General features: G+C 47.2%; 1 protein-coding gene across 1 annotated transcript; it reads right to left on the bottom strand.

The window, feature by feature from the left end:
* Positions 1-2,931: 2,931 nt before the first annotated feature.
* RPL11 (ribosomal protein L11) lies at positions 2,932-7,550 on the bottom strand. The gene is made up of 6 exons (XM_010355766.2): positions 7,475-7,550; positions 6,559-6,709; positions 5,412-5,518; positions 4,568-4,699; positions 3,441-3,551; positions 2,932-3,010 (listed from the first exon to the last, which is right to left on the bottom strand). The coding sequence occupies exons 1-6, from the start codon at positions 7,478-7,480 to the stop codon at positions 2,981-2,983; spliced, it is 537 nt and encodes a 178-aa protein (XP_010354068.1). The 5' UTR covers positions 7,481-7,550; the 3' UTR covers positions 2,932-2,980.
* Between the last annotated feature and the right edge of the window lie 15,959 nt (positions 7,551-23,509).

Raw genomic sequence — 23,509 nt, 5'->3', positions numbered from 1 at the left:
CCACAAATGACAGTGCTTTAGATACCAGTAGGACATTTGTTTGCAAGTCAAGCTTCTAGCCAGAATAGGGGCAAGCTGTCTAGCTACTGGATAGGAGTCTGTGTCTAGTGGTTCCAGTCCTCCAGATGTTTCATGACCTACCCAAAATCTCAAAGCTAGTTAGAGCCAGGACTAAAACCTGGCTAGCTCTTTGAACTCCCAACAGTGCTTTATCCACTGGGTCAGGAGCACAGCAGTTTTTTTTAATGGGAAGTTAAGTCAACTGAGTACACAAACAATACACAAGGACCAAATGAAGGCTCAGCAGGTTTATATTGTTAAAACTGAGAGACTTTCTAGATTTTGTATTTCTGAAATGCTTTATTTAGGTAAAACTAGTATTTGTTCTCCGCATCCAGAACTAATTACCTATCCATTCACCAAGTCTGTTCTTTTTTTGTTGTTGTTGAGACGGAGTCTCGCTCTGTCGCCCAGGCTGGAGTGCAGTGGCCAGATCTCAGCTCACTGCAAGCTCCGCCTCCCGGGTTCACGCCATTCTCCTGCCTCAGCCTCCGAGTAGCTGGGACTACAGGCGCCTGCCACCTCGCCCGGCTAGTTTTTTTTTTTTTTTTTTTGTATTTTTTAGTAGAGACGGGGTTTCACCGTGTTAGCCAGGATGGTCTCGATCTCCTGACCTCGTGATCCGCCCGTCTCGGCCTCCCAAAGTGCTGGGATTACAGGCTTGAGCCACCGCGCCCGGCCTCACCAAGTCTGTTCTTTTTTTTTTTTTTTTTTTTGAGACGGAGTCTTGCTCTGCCACCCAGGCTGGAGTGCAGTGGCCGGATCTCAGCTCACTGCAAGCTCCGCCTCCCGGGTTTACGCCATTCTCCTGCCTCAGCCTCCCAAGTAGCTGGGACTACAGGCGCCCGCCTCGTCGCCCGGCTAGTTTTTTGTATTTTTAAGTAGAGACAGGGTTTCACCGTATTAGCCAGGATGGTCTCGATCTCCTGACCTCGTGATCCGCCCGTCTCGGCCTCCCAAAGTGCTGGGATTACAGGCTTGAGCCACCGCGCCCGGCCCCAAGTCTGTTCTTAAACATGTTTATTGAGTATTATTTAATTCAGAAGTTAGTAAAAACAAGTATGGTTCCCCGCTATAAAAATGAAGCTGAATTTTAAGAATGAGACTCCTTTACCCCATGTGAGGTGGAGGCCCTGGCCCTGTAGTAAAAGACTGAGATATGAATGCACATTTTATATTTTAAATGAAATAAAAAAGTATATGGCAACATGTTCCATGATTCTCCCCTTTCACCAACTAGAACTCATCTTACTGGGTAAGGTAACTTTATTTTCATTTTAAAAATGAGACACATCAAATAATCTACTTGCAGGTTTCAAAATACCTACAAAAGCAGCAAATTTGAGAACTTCTGAACAGCAATGAATGGGTGGCCCAAGGACAACTGAGCTCTAATCAGTCAGAAATTAGTAAATTATTTAACTGAATTAACATGTGCTCCAAAATTTAAACCCGAAATTGAAAATGATGAACCAATGGCCAAGTATTGTGTCAGAAAAATGATGGCATTTGCCAGGTGCAATGGCTCATACCTGTAATCCCAACACTTTGGGAGGCTGAGTTCAAGACCTGCCTGGCCAACATGGTGAAACCCCATCTCTACAAAAAAACACAACTAGCTGCGCTTGGTGGTGGAGACCTGTATTCCTAGCTACTCGAGAGGACGAGGTGGGAGGACTGGTTGAACCCAGGAGGCAGAGGTTGCAGAGATTGTGCCACTGTAGGCTCCAGCCTGGGCGACAAAGGGAGACTCTGTCTAAAAAAACAAACAAAAACAAATAAACGAATACACAAAAATGATGGCTTCTGAGTGTCAGCTTCAGTGAGATGCAGAAAATCACTACAGGGTCCAGGCGCAGTGGTTCACCCCTGTAATCCCAGCACTTTGGGAGGCTGAGGCGGGCAGATCAAGAGGTCAGAAGATCGACACATCCTGGCTAACACGGTGAAACCCCGTCTCTACTAAAAATACAAAAAAAAAAAAAAATTAGCTGGGTGTGGTGGCGGGCACCTGTGGTCCCAGCTACTCGGGAGGCTGAGGCAGGAGAATGGCATGAACCCGGAGGCGGAGCTTGCAGGGAGATTGCGCCACTGCACTCCAGCCTGGGTGACAGACCAAAACTCCGTCTCAAAAAAAAAAAAAAAAAAGACAATCACCACAGAGAAAGTATTTCCATTTTTGCACCAAAGCTAGCAGAAGTAACATTTCTCATATACCCAAACACAAAAATTAAACCCCCTTTTGAGCACTACGTGCCTGGTGCTAGTCTGAGCATTTCGTATTAAATCATTTAATCCTTTGACAGATATTACTGTTATTGCCTCCTGATACAGTTAAGGAGACTGGGGCAGAGTAACAACTCACCGAGAGGGCTGGAAATGGAAAGACTGCCCTCTTATCTACACACACTGCCTCCCAACAACCTTATATTCTCGTTGTTAAAGAAACCTGAGCCTGAACAGTTAAGTCTAAATTTAATCTCAAACATCACACCAAAGCCTATCATTCCTTCATGACACATCAATGCTTATAAAATTTCTAGTACAGAACAGAATCACTGAATAGCAGGGAGCTTCCTGGAACACAGGAGCACTGCACTCTGCTTAATCAAGGCTCTAAATTCAAACCCCAACATCAACCAAACCCTCCCCTCTAAATGCGGCTACTGCGCCACAGCGCATCAACCAAGGTGTGGCAAGCACAGGCAATGGATGCTATGAAGCTTGGACTTGGATCTGCCAGGAAATACTAGCATCCAATCAGAGGATGGCAGGGTTGTTACCAGCTACTCCCATCGAAGCTTTAAGTGGCTTGAGGTCCAAGGACTTGAATATGGCCAGGATCCTTTCACAGAACACACAACAGAATTGTACATTTCACTGAAAACTTTTTATTGGTCTTTTGGATAGAAACGGGAATTTATTTGCCAGGAAGGATGATCCCATCATACTGAAAGAGAAGAGATTTGATTTTTCAGAACAGGAGGCAACAGCAGAGATTGCAGCAATGGCTAACTTTCGAGAATTCAAATCTGACTGATACATGAACTTGGGCTCTGAATCCCATCCTTTTCTGGACTAAGTAGGAAGCTGGCTGGTTTTTACACTGTGCTGAACTGCACTATAATCTGAGAAAGGGGACTCCTGTTAAAGCCATATTCCTCCCCTTCCAGCTACCCCCATTCATGGTGGTGGGGAGGCCTAGTTCTGGATATTCTTTTAAACCATCATCCCTGGAAGCCCCTGATTTATCAAGGTGCCCAATATTCTAATTTTAAAGAAGGTACCCAGCAAATAGTCCTATATTTTGCATCCCCAAATCCCAACTCCATTCACCAACACCACATTCCACCACTTCACTTGAGATAAATCAGCTTTACCTTCTGCTGGAACCAGCGCATGGCCTCCTCTTTGCTGATTCTGTGTTTGGCCCCAATGCAGCCTGTCCTGCGCTTCTTGTCTGCGATGCTGAAACCTGGCCTACCCAGCACCTGTCCCAGGAATAACCAACAGTCACCTAGCCAGCTCAGAGTCAAGAGCAGATGGACAAGACTCACATTACAGACAGATCTTCAAGAGTCACTTGGCAGCCCAATGGATTCTGGAGCAAGACCCTTGATCTCAGTGTCTGACAAAGCTGCCACCAGCATCTCACACAACACACAGCCATACTATAGGTTTGCTATGGAGGCTGGAACTTTCAGCACCTCCCCCCAACCCCAGCCTATCTTCCAGTGGTGCTGAGGATCCCCCATTCCTGCTCCCCAATTTCCAAAACATTTTTTTTTAAATAACATTTAAAAATCTTTAGCCACACCAGCAGTGTAGAAAACATAAAATTCCGAGAAGCACAAATATGTATCTATACTTTCTTCCTTCTGCTTCAGCTCAAAAGTGCTTCCCAAAGGTGTGCTATTCCTCCAACATCCTGTGAGTATCCAAATCTTATTACTTGTCTGTCTAATGAGGGTGTCACCATCTTTCAGGTTCCACGCTAGTCAGGACTTCTGATTTAGGCTATTCAGTTTTTATTGTTGGACCAAAACACAGCAGTTAACACAAAAGGTCATTTCTATGTTAAAACCCCCTTCCTGATCAAACCACTGCATCACTCAAAGCTGTTTCTATAGGAAGAACCAGGGGAAGAAGAGCCTCAGTGCAGCCAACCCACAGACCAAATGTGGCACCAATACTGCCTCTCTCCAAAGTTTCAAATCACTGGCTGGAGGGAACAGTTTCCTTCATCCACCTTTAAGCCATGTGGGTGCTTTACAGATCCTCGACTGCAAGCTCTCCCACAGCAGGGATCTTGTTCATCTTATTCAGTGCTGCATCCCTACACTTGCCACAAATGAGGCACATTTTCCCAACGGGGAGGAGAACACAAAGGCAGACAATATTCAAAGCTGCAACTCAACATGTAAACACCAACATACCACATATGAAATAAAATAAAGATGCCCCTCTCCTCATAGACCAGGAGCGGGAAAAGATGAAATATTCATACCACATAGAAGTCCAGGCCGTAGATACCAATGCTTGGGTCATACTTGATGCCCAGATCGATGTGTTCCTGGATCCCAAAACCAAAGTTTCCAGTATCTGAGAAGTTGTTTTTTCTTAACTCATACTCCCGCACCTGTGGAGAAAAATGCAGCAATAACATTCCTCGTCATCAACTCCCTCCCACCCCCAAATAACTATTAATAGCTCAGCCTGCAACATGCACCCCAGAGCAAAAACAGAAGTCAATAAAACTTGGCTAGGAACACAATCTGACTTCCTCACTACACCCCAACTACCCAAAATGACCTCTCCCAGCTTCCAAAGAGCAGAGAAAAACCCAGAGAAAGCAGAGGAATGAAATGACTCCCAAGCATCCTTTTTTTTTTTTAGACAAGAGTCTCACTCTGTGGCCTAGGCTGGAGTGCAGTGGCACAATCTCAGCTCACTGCAACCTCTACCTCTCAGGTTCAAGCAATTTTCATGCCTCAGCCTCCCGAGTAGCTGGGACTATAGGCGCCTGCCACCAAGCCTGGCTAATTTTTATATTTTTAGTAGAGATGGTGTTTCACCATATTGGCCAGGATGGTCTCGAACTCCTGGCCACAAATGATCTATCCGCCTTGGCCTCCCAAAGTGTTGGGATTACAGGCATTGAGCCACTGTGCCCGGTCTCAAGCATCTCTTAAACCACCAAGAATAGTTTAACCCTGCTGATTGTAAAAAAGCATTTTAGAAGCTTAAATAAATGTCAAGGCACCAAAGAATAGAACATTAAATGTAACTTATCTACTTGTGTTATTAAGGGGGTGCTCACTAATATCACTCCATTAGGGGATTAGCCTCACCTTTAGACCCTTCTCCAAGATTTCTTCTGCCTTGGCCCCTCGAACGGTGCAGTGGACAGCAATCTTTTCATTTCTCCGGATGCCAAAGGACCTGACAGTGTATCTAGCTGCAGGAAGGGGGTAACAAGGAGTCAGACGCCATCATACCCCCACTACACTCACCTCCTTCCCAGAACACCATCTCCATGTTGTTCTGGAGATGACTTAAAGAGACATTAAGTATTCATCCACACTCTAAGTTGTGGTGTTCTAATTAGTGTCGCCTATATCTATTCATAAGATTTCATCCACAGCACAGATTTTCCCATTTCCAGACATCCAGCCATCCTTCAGCAGTTAAGAACAGTCATAATGCCAAAGTTCCAGGAAGGGCAAGTTCACAACCAGAATAGGCCAAAGAAGTCACTAGTAAGATTATCATGTTCCAGAGAAAATAAAGCATTATTGACAATTATCTAGTACTTGCTAAAACCTTATTGTACTGTTATCCACATTTTACACGTGAGGTTTTGAGAGGTTTATTAACTTGCACAACTGGTAATAAAAAGCAGGAGTGGAATCCAAAGACTTGCCATATTTCACCATTCTAAAGCAACGGCACATATACAACTCATTTTAGCTTCCACAATTATCAAGTATTACACCCTCTTTATGCAAATAAAAAAGCAGAGGTCCAGAGAGCCCAGAGTCAGACCAGCAAGTGATGAAGCCATCACTCAAACCCAGGTAATCTGTATACAACTTTTGAGATAGGGTCAAGCAGGCTGTAGTGTGGTAGCACTATCATAGGCCACTGAAACCTCTCATGCTCCTGTACAGCCCTGTTCTTAATGCAGCCTATATAACCCTAACTGCTAATCAGACCTAATGATCTTTACTTCGTTCCTGATATTTCCACTCTATCTCATGTCCTAGTTACTTGGGAAAATCTTTACTTGGGCTAGCCCTAGCTTAAGATCTGCTCATATAAAATCTAGTGTTCCAATCCCACATGCAATCTTGAAAACAAAGATACTTTTTGGTCGGCTCATGAATTTAACGCTTTAAGTGATGCCAACTGTCACCTTCTATACAGACTCGACAGCAGGTAAATTAAGAAACAACCAGGCGACCCCAGCGGGCAGCCCTGTCATTTGTCACTACTCACCTTTGGAAAACACAGGGGTTTGCCCTGTGAGCTGCTCCAAAACCTTGGCTGCTCGAGTCAGTCTGTCTCCACTCTCCCCAACACAGATGTTGAGACAGAGCTTGCGGATGCGAAGTTCCCGCATGGGGTTCTCCTTTTCACCTTGATCCTGCTGCAACAGGGAAAAGCAGCAGTCAATACACTCACAGCTGAGAGCTCTGAGTTTTTACTACTTTCTATCTCCATAGCATTTTTATTTCTGCTCATCCCAAATCGTAACGAAGAAGGTATCACTGTGTTTGGGAGGCATCAAGGAACGAAGTCAGCTCCGGATCCTATTCTTCCTCCACGAACAGAACGGGTGAATAGAAAATTCAGGACAGGTGTTGACTGTTAAAAGTTACGGACACTGAGATCGAACCCTAAGAGGCTCAGGATAACAAAGAGCGCCCACACTGTAAGGCAAACTAAGGGGAGTAAGCGACGGAGAGAACTTAACTGCTGAGTTAACAGGAAACGTGGTTATGCGACGTCCAGCATCCCATTCGGAAGCTGTCTAAAGGCTAGCACCTTCCCTAAGCCGAGCAATCGGCTAAGGTTTCCTAGCACCGAGCAAGTTTCAAGTCCCCGGAACCATGAAAAGGCCCGGACCCTTGCCTCAGAACCATCCATTCACCCCATCTGCCCTAGCGGCAGCCTCCTGACCGTGCTTCTGAGCTCTCCCGGCAACTGCCCGGAGCCGCTCCTAAAATGATGGCAGGGAAAGTGACAGAATTCAACCCTGCGTCCTTGGCTCGAACGGCTCTGCCAGTTTTGGGCCGGCAAGCATTGAGGGGTCCATACTCCTCAGGCTGCGGGCGAGGTAGACCCCGCAAGCTCGGCCTGCCATGGATGGCGACGGATTAAAAAAAAGCAAATGCAGGTCCCAGCTACTCACCGCCATAATGGAATACAGGAAGAGAAAGCGGAGCTTCCGGCCCAGGGCCTTATGGGCCAGGAGGCGGGCTTTTTTCCCCAGGCTAACCACAGAGATCAACAAGAGGAAGAGAGGCGCATTTGGCTGCGCAGTGCAGCGTCGGCTTCCCCCTTGTGAATAGGCCTAGCAACTGCAGGCAACGCTGGCTGAAGACCGGGATTTGGGTTTTCCAAAAATAGTTTTTGAAAGCTCCCAGAATCAGCACGTCCTTGAGTTTCCGGACCTTGAAGACGTTCTCTCCTCCCAGTGTCAGGAGCTGGTGGTGCTTGTGTGATGAGACTGCCAAAAGTACATTAAATCAATCGTGCAAATTATGACGCAAATTTATTCTGTATCTGAGATTACAGGCGCGCACCACCATATCGGTCTAATTTTTTTGTACTTTGAGTAGAGATGGGGTTTCACCATGTTGGTCGGGCTGGTCTCGAACTCCTAACCTCAAATGATTCACCTGCCTTGGCCTCCTAAAGTGCTGGGATTACAGGCGTGAGCCACCACGCCGGGCACAAATAGAATTTATACAAACGGACTAGTGTGATAGCTTAAGAATCTCGAGCTTGGGCCGGGCGCGGTGGCTCAAGCCTGTAATCCCAGCACTTTGGGAGGCCGAGACGGGCGGATCACGAGGTCAGGAGATCGAGACCATCCTGGCTAACACGGTGAAACCCCGTCTCTACTAAAAATACAAAAAACTAGCCGGGCGAGGTGGCGGGCGCCTGTAGTCCCAGCTACTCGGGAGGCTGAGGCAGGAGAATGGCGTAAACCCGGGAGGCGGAGCTTGCAGTGAGCTGAGATCTGGCCACTGCACTCCAGCCTGGGCGACAGAGCGAGACTCCGTCTCAACAACAACAAAAAAAAAAAAAAAAAAAAGAAAAAGTAATGTGTTCAGGGCAACTAAGCAGCAGAGGAGCATCACCGGAAAACCTGGATCAGCTGTAAAATAACAGCGACCACCGCCCCCCGCCCCACCCGCCACCAGGCCAGCCGCTGTGGCTCACACCTGTAATCCCAGCGCTTTGGGAAGCGGGGCGGGTGGATCACTTAAGGTCAGGAGCTCGAGACCAGCCTGGCCAACAGGGTGAAACCCTGTTTCTACTGAAAATACAAAAATTAACCGGGCCTGGTGGTGCATGCCTGTAATCCCAGCTACTCCGGAGGCTGAGGCAGGAGAATCGCTTGAACCCAGGAGAGGAAGCTTGCAGTGAGCCAAGATCATCCCACTGCACTCCAGCCTGGGTGACAGAGCGAGACCCTGTCTCAAAACAAATAAACAAAAAACAGCTACCACAAATGGCAGGCGTTCAGTCTCCACCTATGATGCAGTGTTTTGATTAAAAGATTACTGAACACTGTAATTTTTTTTAAGGTGAGAAGAAATATCAGAAGCAGTTGCGGGAGCAGGAAGTGGGTCCCCTAGGGAAAAGGAGGCGTTCTCCTGGACGGCTTTTTAAAATGTTTCCTCTAGAGTCATCTGCGTTTCTTTTCTTTCTTTTTTATTTTATTTTATTTTTTTTGAGGCACGGTCTTGCTCTGTTGTCCAGGCTGGAGTGCAGTGGTGTGATCTTGGCTCATGGCAGCCACGACCTCCTGGGTTCACATGATCCTCCCAACTCAGCCTCCCACGTAACTGGGACCACAGGTGCACACCACCATGCCCGGCTAATTTTTAAAATTTTCTGAAGAGATGGGTTCTTGCCGTGTTGCCTGGCCCACAAATCTTTAAAGATGTAACATCATGTCTCGTCTTAAATTTCTGCAACCAGCCAGGTGCAGTGGCTCATACCTATAATCCCAACAGTTTGGGAGGCCAACATGGGAGGGTGCTTGAGCCTAGGAGTTTACGACCAGCCTGGGCAATATGGCAAGACCCTGTCTCTACAAAAAACTTATTAGCCTGGCATAATGGTGTATGTGTGTGTGTTCCCAGCTACTTGGGAGGCTGAGGTGGGAGGATCACTTGAGCCTAGGAGGCTGAGTCTGCAGTCAACCATATTTATGTCACTGCACTCCAGCCTGGGTGACAGAGTGAGACCCTGTCCTCACACCCCAAAAAATTCTGCAACCAGCCTGTTGAATATTCAGTTTCCTTAAATTTTCTGTTCATTGTGATAGATCTTGCTTGTTTCACCTTCAGTATACCATTAAGTGGCACGTGCTGGATGTATCCATCAGTACAATGCTGATGGATCTACTCTTTCTTTTTTTTCTTTTTTTCTTTTTTGAAATGGAGTCTTGTTCTGTTGCCCGGGCTGGAGTGCAGTGGCGTGATCTCAAGTCACTGCAACCTCCACCTCCCAGGTTCAAGAAATTCTCCTGCCTCAGCCTCCAGAGTAGCTGGGATTACAGGCACCTGCTACCATGCCCGGCTAATTTTTGTAGTTTTAGTAGAGACTGGGTTTCACCACATTGGCCAGGCTGGTCTTGAACACCTGACCTCAAGTGATCCACCTACCTCAGTCTCCCAAAGTGCTGGGATTATAGGTGTGAGCCATCGTGCTCAGCCAGATGGATCTGCTCTTTCAATACACAATCAATATCTTCATTTTTTTGCTTTATGCATTGTTTTTCTCTTTCTCATTAACTTCTGTTCATCATTTTCAGCATATAGGATTTCACCAGTTTATCCTTCTGTTTCTTTTTTTTTTTTTTTTTTTTTTTTTTTTGAGAAAAAGTCTCACTCTTGTTGCCCAGGCTGGAGTGCAGTGGCACAATTTTGGCTCACTGCAACCTCTGCCTCCTGGGTTCAAGAAATTCTCCTGCCTCAGCCCTCCCGAGTAGCTGGGACTACAGGCGTGCGCCACCACCCCTAGCTAGTTTTTTTTGTACTTTTAGTAGAGACAGGGTTTCACCATGTTGGCCAGGCTGGTCTCGAACTCCTGATCTCAGGTGATCCGCCCACCTCTGCCTCCCAAAGTGCTGGGATTACAGGCGTGAGCCTCCGTGCCCGGCCATCCTTCTGTTTCTTTAGGTCATCTGTGGTGTTTATGCCAACACCATACTCTTCTGTAGGATATTTCACACCTACATTTCTGTCCCGTTTCTCCAGCAACTTGACTTTCTGTGTTGTAAACATAACTGCTTCCTCTTTTTTTTTCCTTTTTTTCTTGCTCTGTTGCCCAGGCTGGAGTGCAGTGGTGCCATATAGGCTCACTGCAACCTCCGTCTCCCAGATTCAAGTGATTCTCCTGCCTTAGCCTCCCAAGTAGCTGATTACAGGCACCTGCCACTACACCCAACTAATTTTTGTATTTTTGGTAGAGACGGGGTTTCACCATGTTGGCTAGGCTGGTCTCGAACTCCTGACCTCAAGTGATTCACCCGCCTCGGCCTCCCAAAGTGTTGAGATTGCAGACATGAGCCACCTTGCCTGTCCTGCTTCCTCTCTTCCTTATCACTGTTACTCATAGGCATATCTGCAGGCCTTTGTTTACACTTTCAACAATATATTTACACCACAGAACAGAAAATAATAATGAAAAACCACAGTGAGTGATGTGCATAGACCACTGCCCTATTTAAGGCATGCATGGAACCTGCAGTTGGCATGTCTGGCCTGCACATGTGCCATCATGTTACCTCTTTTTTGTGTGTGTTTTTGAGATGGAATATTTTTCTGTCGCCCAGGCTGAAGTGCAGTGGTGCGATCTCGGCTCACTGCCACCTCTGCCTCCCAGGTTCAAGCGATTCTCCTGCCTCACCCTGCGAAGTAGCTAGGATTACAGGCGCACGCCACCACACACAGCTAATTTTGTATTTTTAGTAGAAACAGGGTTCCACCATGTTGGCCAGGCTGGTCTCGAACTCCTGACCTCAGGTGATCCATCCGCCTCAGCCTCCCAAAGTGCTGGGATTACAGGCGTGAGCCACCACGCTCAGCCTTGTGTTACCTCTTGTGGACATGCTTTCGTGGGGGAATCTCAGCCGGAGTGGAAAAGAGATATCACAGCTGAAGGGAGCTGGGAGCATCTTTTTTCCCTCAGGAATGCTGAATAAACTGTGTGCTGTATACCTGCATTTTGACTGCCACTTGTCACATGAGGTCAAGTGTGAAATTTTCCACTGTGGCTTCATGTCAGTGCTCAAAGTATTTCAGAGTTTTAGAGCATTCCAGATTTGGGGTTTTCAGATTATGGATGCTCAGTCTGTAATTAGAATCCTATCAGCCTCAGTTTTCCTCATCTGTAAAATAGGTACCTGTATCTCATAAGGTTGTTGTAAAAATTAAGATAATTAGGCCGGGCGCGGTGGCTCAAGCCTGTAATCCCAGCACTTTGGGAGGCCGAGACGGGCGGATCACGAGGTCAGGAGATCGAGACCATCCTGGCTAACACGGTGAAACCCCATCTCTACTAAAAATACAAAAACTAGCCGGGCGAGGTGGCGGGCGCCTGTAGTCCCAGCTACTCGGGAGGCTGAGGCAGGAGAATGGCGTAAACCCGGGAGGCGGAGCTTGCAGTGAGCTGAGATCTGGCCACTGCACTCCAGCCTGGGCGACAGAGCGAGACTCCGCCTCAAAAAAAAAAAAAAAAAAAAAAAATTAAGATAATTATGTAAAGCACATGATAAGGCTGAAATAAATTGTGACTCTTGTTATTAATATAAAGCTGGTATATCCAAGCAACACCCTCCTCTAAAAAGTGTTAGACATGGTATTGTAATCAAGAGAAGGTCATCCTACAGGCATAAAGATGGCTTGCAGGTTAGCCTCTGATACCCAAGGACTTCAACCCCGGACAGTAAGAGGGCCCCCTGGCTCGCACTGAATCCTCAGCAGCAGGACCCGTAGATAGGATACCACGACCCACGTTCCAGGCTGTAGCTAGCTTTGAGTCAGCCAGTTCCTTGAATAGGAACGAATTGATGGAAAGAGGAGAACACAGCAGGTTTTGGTAGGGAAGGAACCAAGCCTCTTCCTTCTGCTGCCACAATTCCCTTCTCTCATCCCCATAAGCCATAGGCGAGATAGAAGCCTCAGCCTCCCCTGATTTCGCCCAGAGGGACCAGAGGGCACTTCTGGGAAACTGGATTGATGGAGGAGGGTGAATGGAAAAGGCCCCTCCTTTGAATCTCCACCCTCAAGTACCCACTGGCCAACTCAGGGCTAGGGTTTTAGCCAGACTCCCAGGAGGGGCTGCTTGGAAACTTGGAATAAAGAAACAACTGAATGGGCCAGGCACTGTGGCTCATGCCTGTAATCCCAGCATTTTGGGAGGCCGAGGTGGGTGGATCACTTGAGGTCAGGAGTTCGAGACCAGCCTGGCCAACATAGTGAAACCCTATCTCTACTAAAAATACAAAAAAATAACCAGGTATGGTGGCTGGCACCTGTAGTCCCAGCGACTCGAGAGGCTGAGGAAGGAGAATGGCGTGAACCCGGGAGGCGGAGCTTGCAGTGAGCTGAGATCCGGCCACTGCACTCCAGCTTGGGCAACAGAGCGAGACTCCGTCTCAAAAAAAAAAAAAAAAAAAAAAAAGGCTTCATCAGTGGTTATGATAATCCAGCAGGTTTGAAAGCCACCGTCCGAGACAGCAGGAAGGGAAAAACGTCCCTACCCATCTCTGCTCTACTCACCTTCTCTAGAACAGTGTTTCTCAAACATTGATGTGAAGCCCATTTACCTGGGGGATCTTGTTAAAATGCAGATTTGAATTCAGCAGGTCTAGATGCAGAGTGAGAGTCCTCTGTTTATCTTTCCTTTTCTTTTTTCTTTTTGAGACAGGGTCTTGCTCTAGTAGAACCGGGAGGGAAGAGAGATGCTACCTGCCCAGGGGCTCAGCGCAGCCTTCAGAAAGAGTGACCGATGGGTTGGGCCTTGGAGGACGAGATGCACTAGGTGGGGATATTAGGAGAGGTCATTCTTGGCAGAGGGAAGCATGTTAGTAACGACCTGGAGATGCGGAGAAAAGATGAGTCTCCTGAGGCCTCCCTGCAACTTAGTAGGTGGAATCAAGATTCAGTACTGGGGTGGGAGTTACCCGATCTTCCAGGTGTTGTGTGTCTCAGTTCCCCTGGCTAGGAAAAGGGATTCCCTTCCCCCTTGCGCTTCCCAGGTGAGGCGATGCCTCGCCCTGCTTCAGCTCCGATTGTCCGGCACTCCCTAGTGAGATGACCCCAGTACCTCAGTTGAAAATGCAGAAATCACCGGTCTTCTGTGTCGCTCGCGCTGGGAGTTGGAGACTGGAGCTGTTTCTATTCGGCCATCTTGCTCCGCCCCCGCCCCCCGAATCAAGATTCAAACTCAGAAAACTCAACTCCGAAGCCCATGCTTGTAACCACTACCTACCTAGACTGCTTCCCATGCAGCAAATAGTGAGAGCTGACCCTGGGGCATTTCAGAGGAAGAACTGACAGAAGTGAGTGACAAAATGGATGACAGAGGGGAAGAAATTGAGAATGACTTCAGGTCACCAGTAAGTCACTCAATGAACAGTAGTGAGCATCCACTCTGTGCCATGCCCTGGCTAGGAGTTAAAGTCAGCGTTGAGTGAGACTCACCCCTGCCTACCAGAACTCACCGTCTGATGGGGGAGGTCAGCACACGTGCACGTGACCAGGCCCGAGGGAAGGAGGGAGGCAGAGGTGAGAGGTTGTCTCCTGGCACAAATAATTACATAGTATTTATTCTGTCTCCTTCTCCTCCGCCAGGTACACAGCCTTCTTATTTGGCATCTCAGACACCGCAGCAACAGATGGGGCATCTCGTCTTGCATGGCTGCGGGATGTCTGACTGGCCAAGGCAAGGACCCTGTTGAGGGATAGGGATGCCAGCTTTGCCCACAGCACTGCGGATTCTGTCCCCACTCCCTGAGACACTTAAATCCGTTTGTTGGGTCGGACAGCCAGCAGCATTCCCTCTCCCTCTTCTTCTTTTTTTTTTTTTTTTGAGACGGAGTCTCACTGTGTCGCCCAGGCTGGAGTGCAGTGGCACGATCTCAGCTCACTGCAAGCTCCGCCTCCCAGGTTCATGCCATTCTCCTGCCTCAGCCTCCCGAGCAGCTGGGACTATAGGCGCCCGCCACCACGCCCGGCTAATTTTTTGTATTTTTAGTAGAGATGGGCTTTCGCCGTGTTAGCCAGAATGTTCTCAATCTCCTGACCTCGTGATCCGCCCGCCTCGGCCTCCCAAAGTGCTGGGATTACAGGCGTGAGCCACCGTGCCCGGCCCAGACTCTGCATTTCTAACTCCCAGGGCATGCCTGTGAAGTGGGTCCATGAACACTATGAGTAGCAAGCCTTCAGAGTCACCCCCATCTTGCTGTGTGACACCAGGAAAGCCCCTTTCTCTCTGTGGGCTCTTCTAACCTGGCTCTCAGATCCTTGTGACTAGGTTCCACTGCCTGCCTCAGGTGGCCAACTGGCTTCCTGGACCCAGAAGAAGGAAGGGGCAGCCCCGGTGGCCAGGTGCGTTTGGGCCTTACTGAGGGGCAGGTTGTCTGAGAAGCTTTCCATACATATGGGCTTGCCCAGGATCATCTGGGTGATGGCCAAGTCCCCAGACTTCAAAGCTCTGGGGTTATCTTCCACTTTCTTGCCCAAGTGCTGGTTTGCAAACTTGCAGCTCTGCAAACTTGCAGGCAATGTGGGCTGTGTGGCGGTACAAAACTGGTGAGTAGCCAGCTGTGATGCAGCCAAGGTAGTTGAGAATGATCACCTGGAGACCAGGGTGGGCTGGGGAGGGGAGAAAGGGGGGCATCAGCTAAGCCCCATCCAAAGGAGGTGACCCGGACCAACTAAGAGGTCAGGCACCTTGGGCACATTTTATTTTTTAATTTTTTGAGATGGAGTCTCACTCAGTTTGCCAAAGCTGGAGTGCAGTGGCAGGATCTGTGCTCAGTGCAACCTCTGCCTCCCAGGTTCAAGCGATCCTCCTGCCTCAGCCACCCTAGTAGCTGGGATTACAGGCACATGCCACCATGCCCAGCTAATTTTTGTATTTTTAGTAGAGACGGGGTTTCGCCATGTCTGGCCTGGCCAACATGTGTCCAGCTCCAGAATCTGTATTTTTGAAACACTTTCCCAGGTGATTGTAAACCACTTGGTTTAAGAAATACTGCTTTTCGGCCAGGCATGGTGGCTCATGCCTGTAATCCCAGCACTTTGGGAGGCTGAGGCGAGTGGATCACTTGAGGTCAGGAGTTCAAGACCAGCTTGGCCAACATGGTGAAACCCCACCTCTACTAACAATACAAAAATTAGCTCAGTGTGGTGGCACGTCCCTGTAGTCCTAGCTACTCGGGAGGCTGAGGCAGGAGAATCGCTTGAACCTGGGAGGTGAGGTTACAGTGAGCTGAGATCCTGCTACTGCACTCCAGTCTCGGCAAGAGTGAGACTCCTTCTCAAAAAAAAAAAAAAGAAAAAAAGAAATACTGTTTTTCAAGATGGTATTGTGGAAACTAATAGATTCACTGAAGTACATTGGTTTGTTCAAGAGTGCACGCAAATAAGAGGCAGAGGAAGAATTCTAACCCAGGCAGTCTGGCTCTACCTCCACAGTGGTCAAGAGCCTAATACAGAGCCCATGGCCTATGACCACACTGAGTGAGCCAGCAGCCCTAGGAGCAGCGGGACATGCCTCTCCATGGGTGTCTCATCTGGGAGATGAAGCTTGCCACCTCTGAGGGCGGGTCATTCTTGCTGTCCTGCCATGTCACCTCGCCTAATGTCCTTTACTGATACATTCTTCACATGGAAGCCCACCTTGTCACCAGGCAGGGCCTTGGTGGATCTACACAGACTTGACTTCCATGGTGATGTTGCATGGGGCGAAGGTCATCACCATGCCTGTTTCCACCTGCCCCGCAAGCACAGTGCCAATACCTGGAGGGACAGAGCGCTCAGGGCCATCAGCAACCAGACCCCAGTAGGCCTCCAACCCCAAGCACCTCCACAAGGCATGAACTTACCCCCAGTCTTGTACTCGCCTTTCGGGGGCAGCTGCAGGGGCTTGTCTGTGGAGTGGGTAGTGGTGTGATTGAGTCCAGTGCTTTTAGCAGTGTCACGCCTGCCACATTCCTTTCCTTCCTGGTGACCTTACAGCCTTAAAATGAGGGCATCTGCAAAAGCCACCAAATATGCAGCTCATTCAGCCCAGAGAGGGCATGGGTCTGATCCAGGACCCAGCCTGCAATTAACATGAACCTCAAGGGAGGCATTCTCAACCTTGGTTTCCCTATCTGTGAAACAGAGATCTCACCATCTACCTTATGGGCTGTTGTAGAGACACAAAAGACCACACATGAGCCATCTCATGATATCTACTGTGCACTTGCTAAATGATTATGATTAAATCTCACAGGCACTGTGAGATTGGCTCCCTGCATCAAGCTAATATATTTCAGAAAGCAGAGATTCCTGGAATCTGAATATCCCTTAGATCCCATTCTATCTGTTCATTACACAGGTGGAGGAACTAAGGTCCAGAGAAGGGAGGGACTTGTTAACGTACAGCAAGTTAAATAAGTGTCAGGAGTAAGAATAAAAGTAAAATTCAAATACTCTAACACTCATTCTTTTTTTTTTTTCTTTTCTTTCTTTCTTTTTTTTTTTTACGCAGTCTCGCTCTGTCACCCAGGCTGGAATAGAATGGCACAATCTCGGCTCACTGCAACTTCTGCCTCCCGGGTTCAAGCGATTCTCCTGCCTCAGCCTCCCCAAGTAGCTGGGACTACAAGTGCACGCCACAGTGCCAGGCTAAGTTTTGTATTTTTAGTAGAGACGGGGTTTCACAATGTTGGCCAGGCTGGCCTTGAACTCCTGACCTCAGGTGATCCACCCACCTCGGTCTCCCAAAATGCTGGGATTATAGGCATAAGCCACCATGCCTGGCCTCTAACACTCATTCTAAAAACTAAGACAGCCCAGTGCAGTGGCTTATGCCTGTAATCCCAGCACTTTGGGGGGCCAAGGTGGGTGGATCACCTGAGGTCAGGAGTTCAAGAACAGCCTGGCCAATCTGGCGAAACCCTGTCTCTATTAAAAATACAAAAATCAGCCTGGCACAGTGGTGCGTGCCTGTAGTCCCAGCTACTCAGGGAGGCTGAGGCAGGAGAATCGCTTGAACCCGGGAGGCAGAGGTTGCAGTGCGCCAAGATCACTCCATTGCACTCCAGCCTGGGTGACAGAGCAAGACTCCATCTCAAAATATATAATAAATAAATAAATAAATAAATAAATAAATAAATAAATACTAACACTAAAGTTTCTAAAGACTCAGATGTGAAGTTGCCTATATTAGTCTGCTCTCACACTGCTAATAAAGAGATACCCAAGACTGGGTAATTTATAAAGAAAAGAGGTTTAATTGACTCACAGTTCTGCGTGGCTGGGGAGGCCTCAGGAAACTAACAATCATGTTGGAAGGGGAAGCAAGCACGTCTTTCTTCACGTGGCAGCAGGAAGAAGAAGTACCAAGCAAAGAGAGAAAAGTCCCTTATAAAACCATCAGATCTCGTGAGAACTCACTCACTATCATGAGAACATAATGGGGGAAACTCCCCCCATGATTTAATTATCTCCCCCTGGTCCCATCCTTGACACAGGGATTATTACAATTCAAGGTGAGATTTGGGTGGGGACACAGAGGCAAACCATATCAGTTCCCTAAAGAATGTGCTTCACGGTCTCAAAACTGTTCCTAAGGATGCTGACTTGTAAGCAAAGCCACCACTGTTGAACGTAAGACCTTCCAGGGGGATGATTTAAGGAGATATAATATTTACTCATCTAAAAACCCTGGCCAAAGCTTACAGACAATTGCTTCTTGGCATTTTGGCTAAGATCAAGTGCAAAGCTCAGATACATAATCTTTGCCTTCAAAGACTGGAAACACAGGACAAAAGAGGTATAGAAGGAACAAAGGTGGCTGATATTAAGGGCTAAGTGGGCAGCCGGACTATCACAGCAGCAGAGTTGGTAGACACATAGGCTTAGATCCAACACACTGTCAGAATCTCAATAAAATGCTTCTCCTTTCCAGTCACAGGTCCTGGAGTAAATCTCTAGGCTTCAAAACTTCAGTCTCCCATCAGCATCAAAAACAATGCCAACTCCAACCTTAGCACAATAGAGGAAGGCCTCTCAGTAGCTGGTTGACCCTCAGATATGGGAGGATGCAGAGATTGCATCAGGGGAGGCTTTGGCAGGTGGGGGAAGAGGGCTCTAGACAAGGGAAACCTTCCATGGCAGAGAACCAGAGCTACACAGTATAGAAGCCACACAAAGCACATCTTGCCTCATGGACTCAAAAATTAGTAGCCCAGGGAATAAAGCTACTGTTTCTATTCATATTCAACTCTTTTTGGGGTGGAGGAGTAGTGGGTAGGAGGCTCTGAAAGCATTTTTTAGTAAGCACTTTTATATAAATAATTCAAGTTTGTGAGAGGAATATTTTATCTTTCTCAGAAAGGAGAATTGAGGATGAGAAGTGGGTTGCCCAGGGCCCAGTGACTGACATTGACCAGATCAGAAGTTGAAAATGAGACCAACTCCCCAGACCCAAATACAAGCCTCTTCCCACTGAGTCCGCAGTCAGGGTGAGGTAGTGATGAACTTTACCCATTGGTTTGATGAACTTGGTGACTCACTTGGTTCTATGCCAACCCATAGTCCTGCTACTACCAGCCTATGAGGTCAGCAAACCACAAGTTGAATATCTAGTTCACTAGCTGCAGGCTGACATGCTTTGTTCTTTTGGCATCTAGAACACAGTAGGTGGGTAATAAATGCTTGGAGGACATGGGGATGAAACTCATGTGTGTCACTAGCTGAGATGTGTGATAATACTCAGGTTATGGGAAACAGGCACTGAGGCTTCAGGTTTCTGCTCCAATGTCATCTTAGAACCCACCCCTGCTTGAATACCTGATGTACAGTAACTCTCCCACACTGTGTCCCTTCACCTTTTTGTAGAATTTTCTGAAGCACTTAGTCACCATCTGCCTTATTGTCCCTTCCCAGTCTCCCAGGAGACTGAGCTCCAAGAGCAGAGTTGCTTCTCATTCACTGCTGCACTCTCAGCACCAAGGACAGTGCCAGGCACGCGGGCGCTCAGTCACCATTTGAAAAGACACTCTGTCCCTGCAGGTCTAGTCCTTTCTCAAGAGCAATTGGGCAGTCTGTGTCAAAAGACTCCAAAAATAATGCATATCCTTTGCTTCGTTTTTTTAAAAAAATGAAACTCTTGTAGAGGCAGGGTCTTGCTGCATTGCCTATGCTAGTCTTGAACCCCTGGCCACAAGTAATGCTCCAGCCTCAGCCTCCCAAAGTGCTGGGATTACAGGTTTGAGCCACCACGCCCCGTGGTTCATGAGGAATTTATTTCATTAGGAGCTGATTATAATTACACTACCAAAGACACATGGAAAGATTTATTTACCAAGATGCTTATGGCAGGTTTTAATTTTTTTAGTAGAGTTAACATTCTTAATTATGGCAGTATTTTTGTTTTGCTTTTTTGTTTTTTGAGACGGGGTCCTCACTCTGTCATCCAGGCTAGAGTGCAGGGGCATGATCATGGCTCACTGCAGCCTTGACCTTCCAGGCTCAAGCAATCCTCCCATCCCAGCCTCCTCATTAGCATGCACCATCGCACCTGGCTAAGTTTTCTTTCTTTTTTATTTTTTGTTTGTAGAGATGTTTTGTCACTATGTTAGCCGACTGTTATCTTGGGTTCCTGGGCTCAAGAGATCCTCTCATCTTGGCCTCCCAAAGTGATAGGATTACAGGCACAAGCCACCATGCCCAGCCCAATTATGGCAGTTTTTAATAAAATTAGAAACAACAGAAGCTAGTGACCTTAGGCTATTCCCTAACTGCACTGTGTCCCAGTTTTCTTACTTCACCTGGGAATAAAATGCCTTCATCATGGGGTTGTATACACGTGAAGCACTCAGTCTTAAATCATTAATCGCCATTTACCGTGAATCATGGATATAGCCAAACTACCTACCTAGTGAGATGTGATATAAAACACCCATTAACTCTCCAATAGTTTAAATGGCAAGGAAAGTTTTAAAAATGTGTATAGATGCATTATGTATAGTTTGAGTCCAGCTGTGAATACCTAGAAAGAATTGCATGGAAACTAACTAGGTTATCTATAACTAGGTTATATCTATAACTAGGTTATCTATAACTAGGTTATCATCTATAACTAGGTTTTCTATAACTAGGTTATCATCTATAGCTAGGCTATCTATAACTAGGTTATCTATAACTAGGCTATCTATAACTAGGTTATCATCTATAACTAGGTTATCTGTAACTAGGCTATCTATAACTAGGCTATCTATAACTAGGTTATCATCTATAACTAGGTTATCTGTAACTAGGCTATCTATAACTAGGTTATCTATAACTAGGTTATCATCTATAACTAGGTTATCTGTAACTAGGCTATCTATAACTAGATTATCTATAACTTGGTTATCATCTATAACTAGGTTATCTATAAGTCATGGGGTGGCAGTTTATGCTTCATATCTGCACGAAATACTTATTGTAAAGATGTTAGACATTAATTTCATAATCAGAAAAAGATAGCTATGTACACATGGAGGAAAAGGCTAAGAATTCTCAAGTCAATTATAGAAAAGGTAGACTTTAGGCAAATATACTAAGTAATAGCAATTAGCCTGCGAGCACCAACTGTCTGTGTCAGCGGATGTCCACATGAAGTCTTTTGTTTAATTCTTACAACCCCATGAAGTGAGCCCAAAGTCCCAGAGCATTAATATTAATACCTCAGTTGCTCCTTTACTGTGGGCAAAGGATAGAGTTGGGGCTTGAATTCAGGTCTGATGTTAGAACTCAACTCTTTTGGTAGGGAGGTACTTGTCTAGAGATGTCAAAACCTACTTGAACATGGGATCCCTGAGCACAGGGACTGTGTCTTAGACACATTTATATTGCGCCCACACTGCCTGAGGTGGAATAGCTTAGATACTGTAAGCATAGGCTAGAATTCTACATCCCGCCAGCACTGCCCAGTGGAACTTTCTGCAACGATGTAAATATTCTGCGACTGCACTCGCTGTTCAATATGAGAGCCATATGTGGTTTCTGGGCACTTGAAATGTAGCTAAGGAATTATTTCATTTGATTTCATATTAGTAATTTAAATAGCCACACATACCTAGTGGCCACAACATCAGTCTGCACAGTTTTATGCTTACTGATTATATAGTCTCGGGTGTACTCATTTCACTCATCTGTAAAATGGAGTCAAGGCATCCCCCAAAAGGGAATGGAGATCGTTCCCAGTGATCAGTCCATGAGCACACTGAATACTGGATATTTATTCCAGGAGAAGCTCAAAGATTTGACTGGGCAAGTCTCATTTAATTGGCCCTGCCCAGCTGGCCCTCACCTTGCTGCCAGGTTCCAGCATGCTGTCCCCATGCTGGCCTGAGATGGGCACGAAGGGCATAGTCTGGGAGTTGCAACTAATCTTCTTGATATAAGCCTTCACCTCCTTGCTGATCTCCTCAAAGCATGTACTACTGTAAGGTAGCTCTGTGATATCCATCTTGTTGACTGCCGCAGTGAGCTGCTTCATGCCCAGTGTATAGGCCAACAGTGTGTGTTCACAAATCTGCTAGTTCTTGGAGATGCCAGCCTCACACTCTCCTACACCGCTTGCCAAAATCAGCACAGCACAGTCTGCCGAGCCTAAGAGAGGAAGGCCCAGCTCAGACCTGGCCTGGGACACCCCCTGCCCATCCCCACAGCAGGGCCGAGGCAACCCTGGTAGCAGCTGTAAGGTGCCTGTGATCATGTTCTTGATGAAGTCACAGTGACCCATGGCATCAATGATGGTGACACAGCATTGCTTCGCCCCGAACTTCTATAGAAAGATGTCGATGGTGATGCTCCTCTTGAACTGTAGTTCCCAAATCTCATCTTGAACTGTAGTTCCCACAATCCCCACCTGTGGTGGGAGGTAATTGAATCATGGGGGCGGTTTCTTCATACTATTCTTGTGATAGTAAGTTCTCACAAGATCTGATGGTTCTTTTAAGGAGCTTCCTCCTTTGCTTGGCTTTCATTCTCCTTCCTGCCGTCACATGAAGAAGGACATGTTTGCTTCCCCTTCTGCCATGATTGTAAGTTTCCTAAAGCCTCCCCAGCCATGCTGAACTGTAAGTCAATTAAACCTCTTTCCTTTGTAAATGACCCAGTCTCAGGTATGTCTTCATTAGCAGTGTGAGAATGGACGAATACAGCCACGTTCCCACCCTGCCTTTAGCTTGTCCAGCACCCAGAAGTATGTGAAGGAGCCTTTGCCCATCTTTTTTTTTTTTTTTTTTTTGAGGCGGAGTCTTGCTCTGTCGCCCGGACTGGCGTGCAGTGGCCAGATCTCAGCTCACTGCAAGCTCCGCCTCCCGGGTTTACACCATTCTCCTGCCTCAGCCTCCCGAGTAGCTGGGACTACAGGCGCCCGCCACCTCGCCCGGCTAGATTTTGTATTTTTAGTAGAGACGGGGTTTCACCGTGTTAGCCAGGATGGTCTCGATCTCCTGACCTCGTGATCCGCCCGTCTCGGCCTCCCAAAGTGCTGGGATTACAGGCTTGAGCCACCGCGCCCGGCCGCCTTTGCCCATCTGAACTAGGAGTGAGAAGAAGAACTCCAGGGATACTTTTTTTTTTTTTTTTTTTTTTTTTTTTTTTTTTTAAACAGAGTCTTGCTCTGTCACCCAGGCTGGAGTACAGTGGCGTGATCTTGGCTCACTGCAATCTCCACCTCCTGGGTTCAAGTGATTCTCCTGGCTTAGCCCCCTGAGTAGCTGGGATTACAGGCACATGCCACCACACCCGGCTAATTTTTGTATTTTTAGTAGAGACAGGCTTTCACCATGTTGGCCAGGCTGGTCTCAAACTCCTGACCTCATGATCCACCTGCCTCGGCCTCCCAAAGTGCCGGGATTACAGGCATGAGCCACTGCACCTGGCCTACCTCTACTTCTAAAGCTCCCCATCAACCAAGAAGAAAGTTCCCA

The sequence above is a fragment of the Rhinopithecus roxellana genome, chromosome 12 (assembly GCF_007565055.1).
Source record: "Rhinopithecus roxellana isolate Shanxi Qingling chromosome 12, ASM756505v1, whole genome shotgun sequence".
NCBI lineage: Eukaryota > Metazoa > Chordata > Mammalia > Primates > Cercopithecidae > Rhinopithecus > Rhinopithecus roxellana.
This window is presented reverse-complemented; position numbering and strand designations above follow the sequence as displayed.

Bases quoted from the DNA above. Each gene is read 5' to 3' on its own strand.
- RPL11 (XM_010355766.2), bottom strand. The intron at 5,519-6,558 runs GTGAGTAGTGAC...CCCTTCCTGCAG, and splicing joins AACCCCTGTGTTTTCCAAAG to CTAGATACACTGTCAGGTCC. The intron at 3,552-4,567 runs GTATGAATATTT...TTCCTGGGACAG, and splicing joins ACGGCCTGGACTTCTATGTG to GTGCTGGGTAGGCCAGGTTT.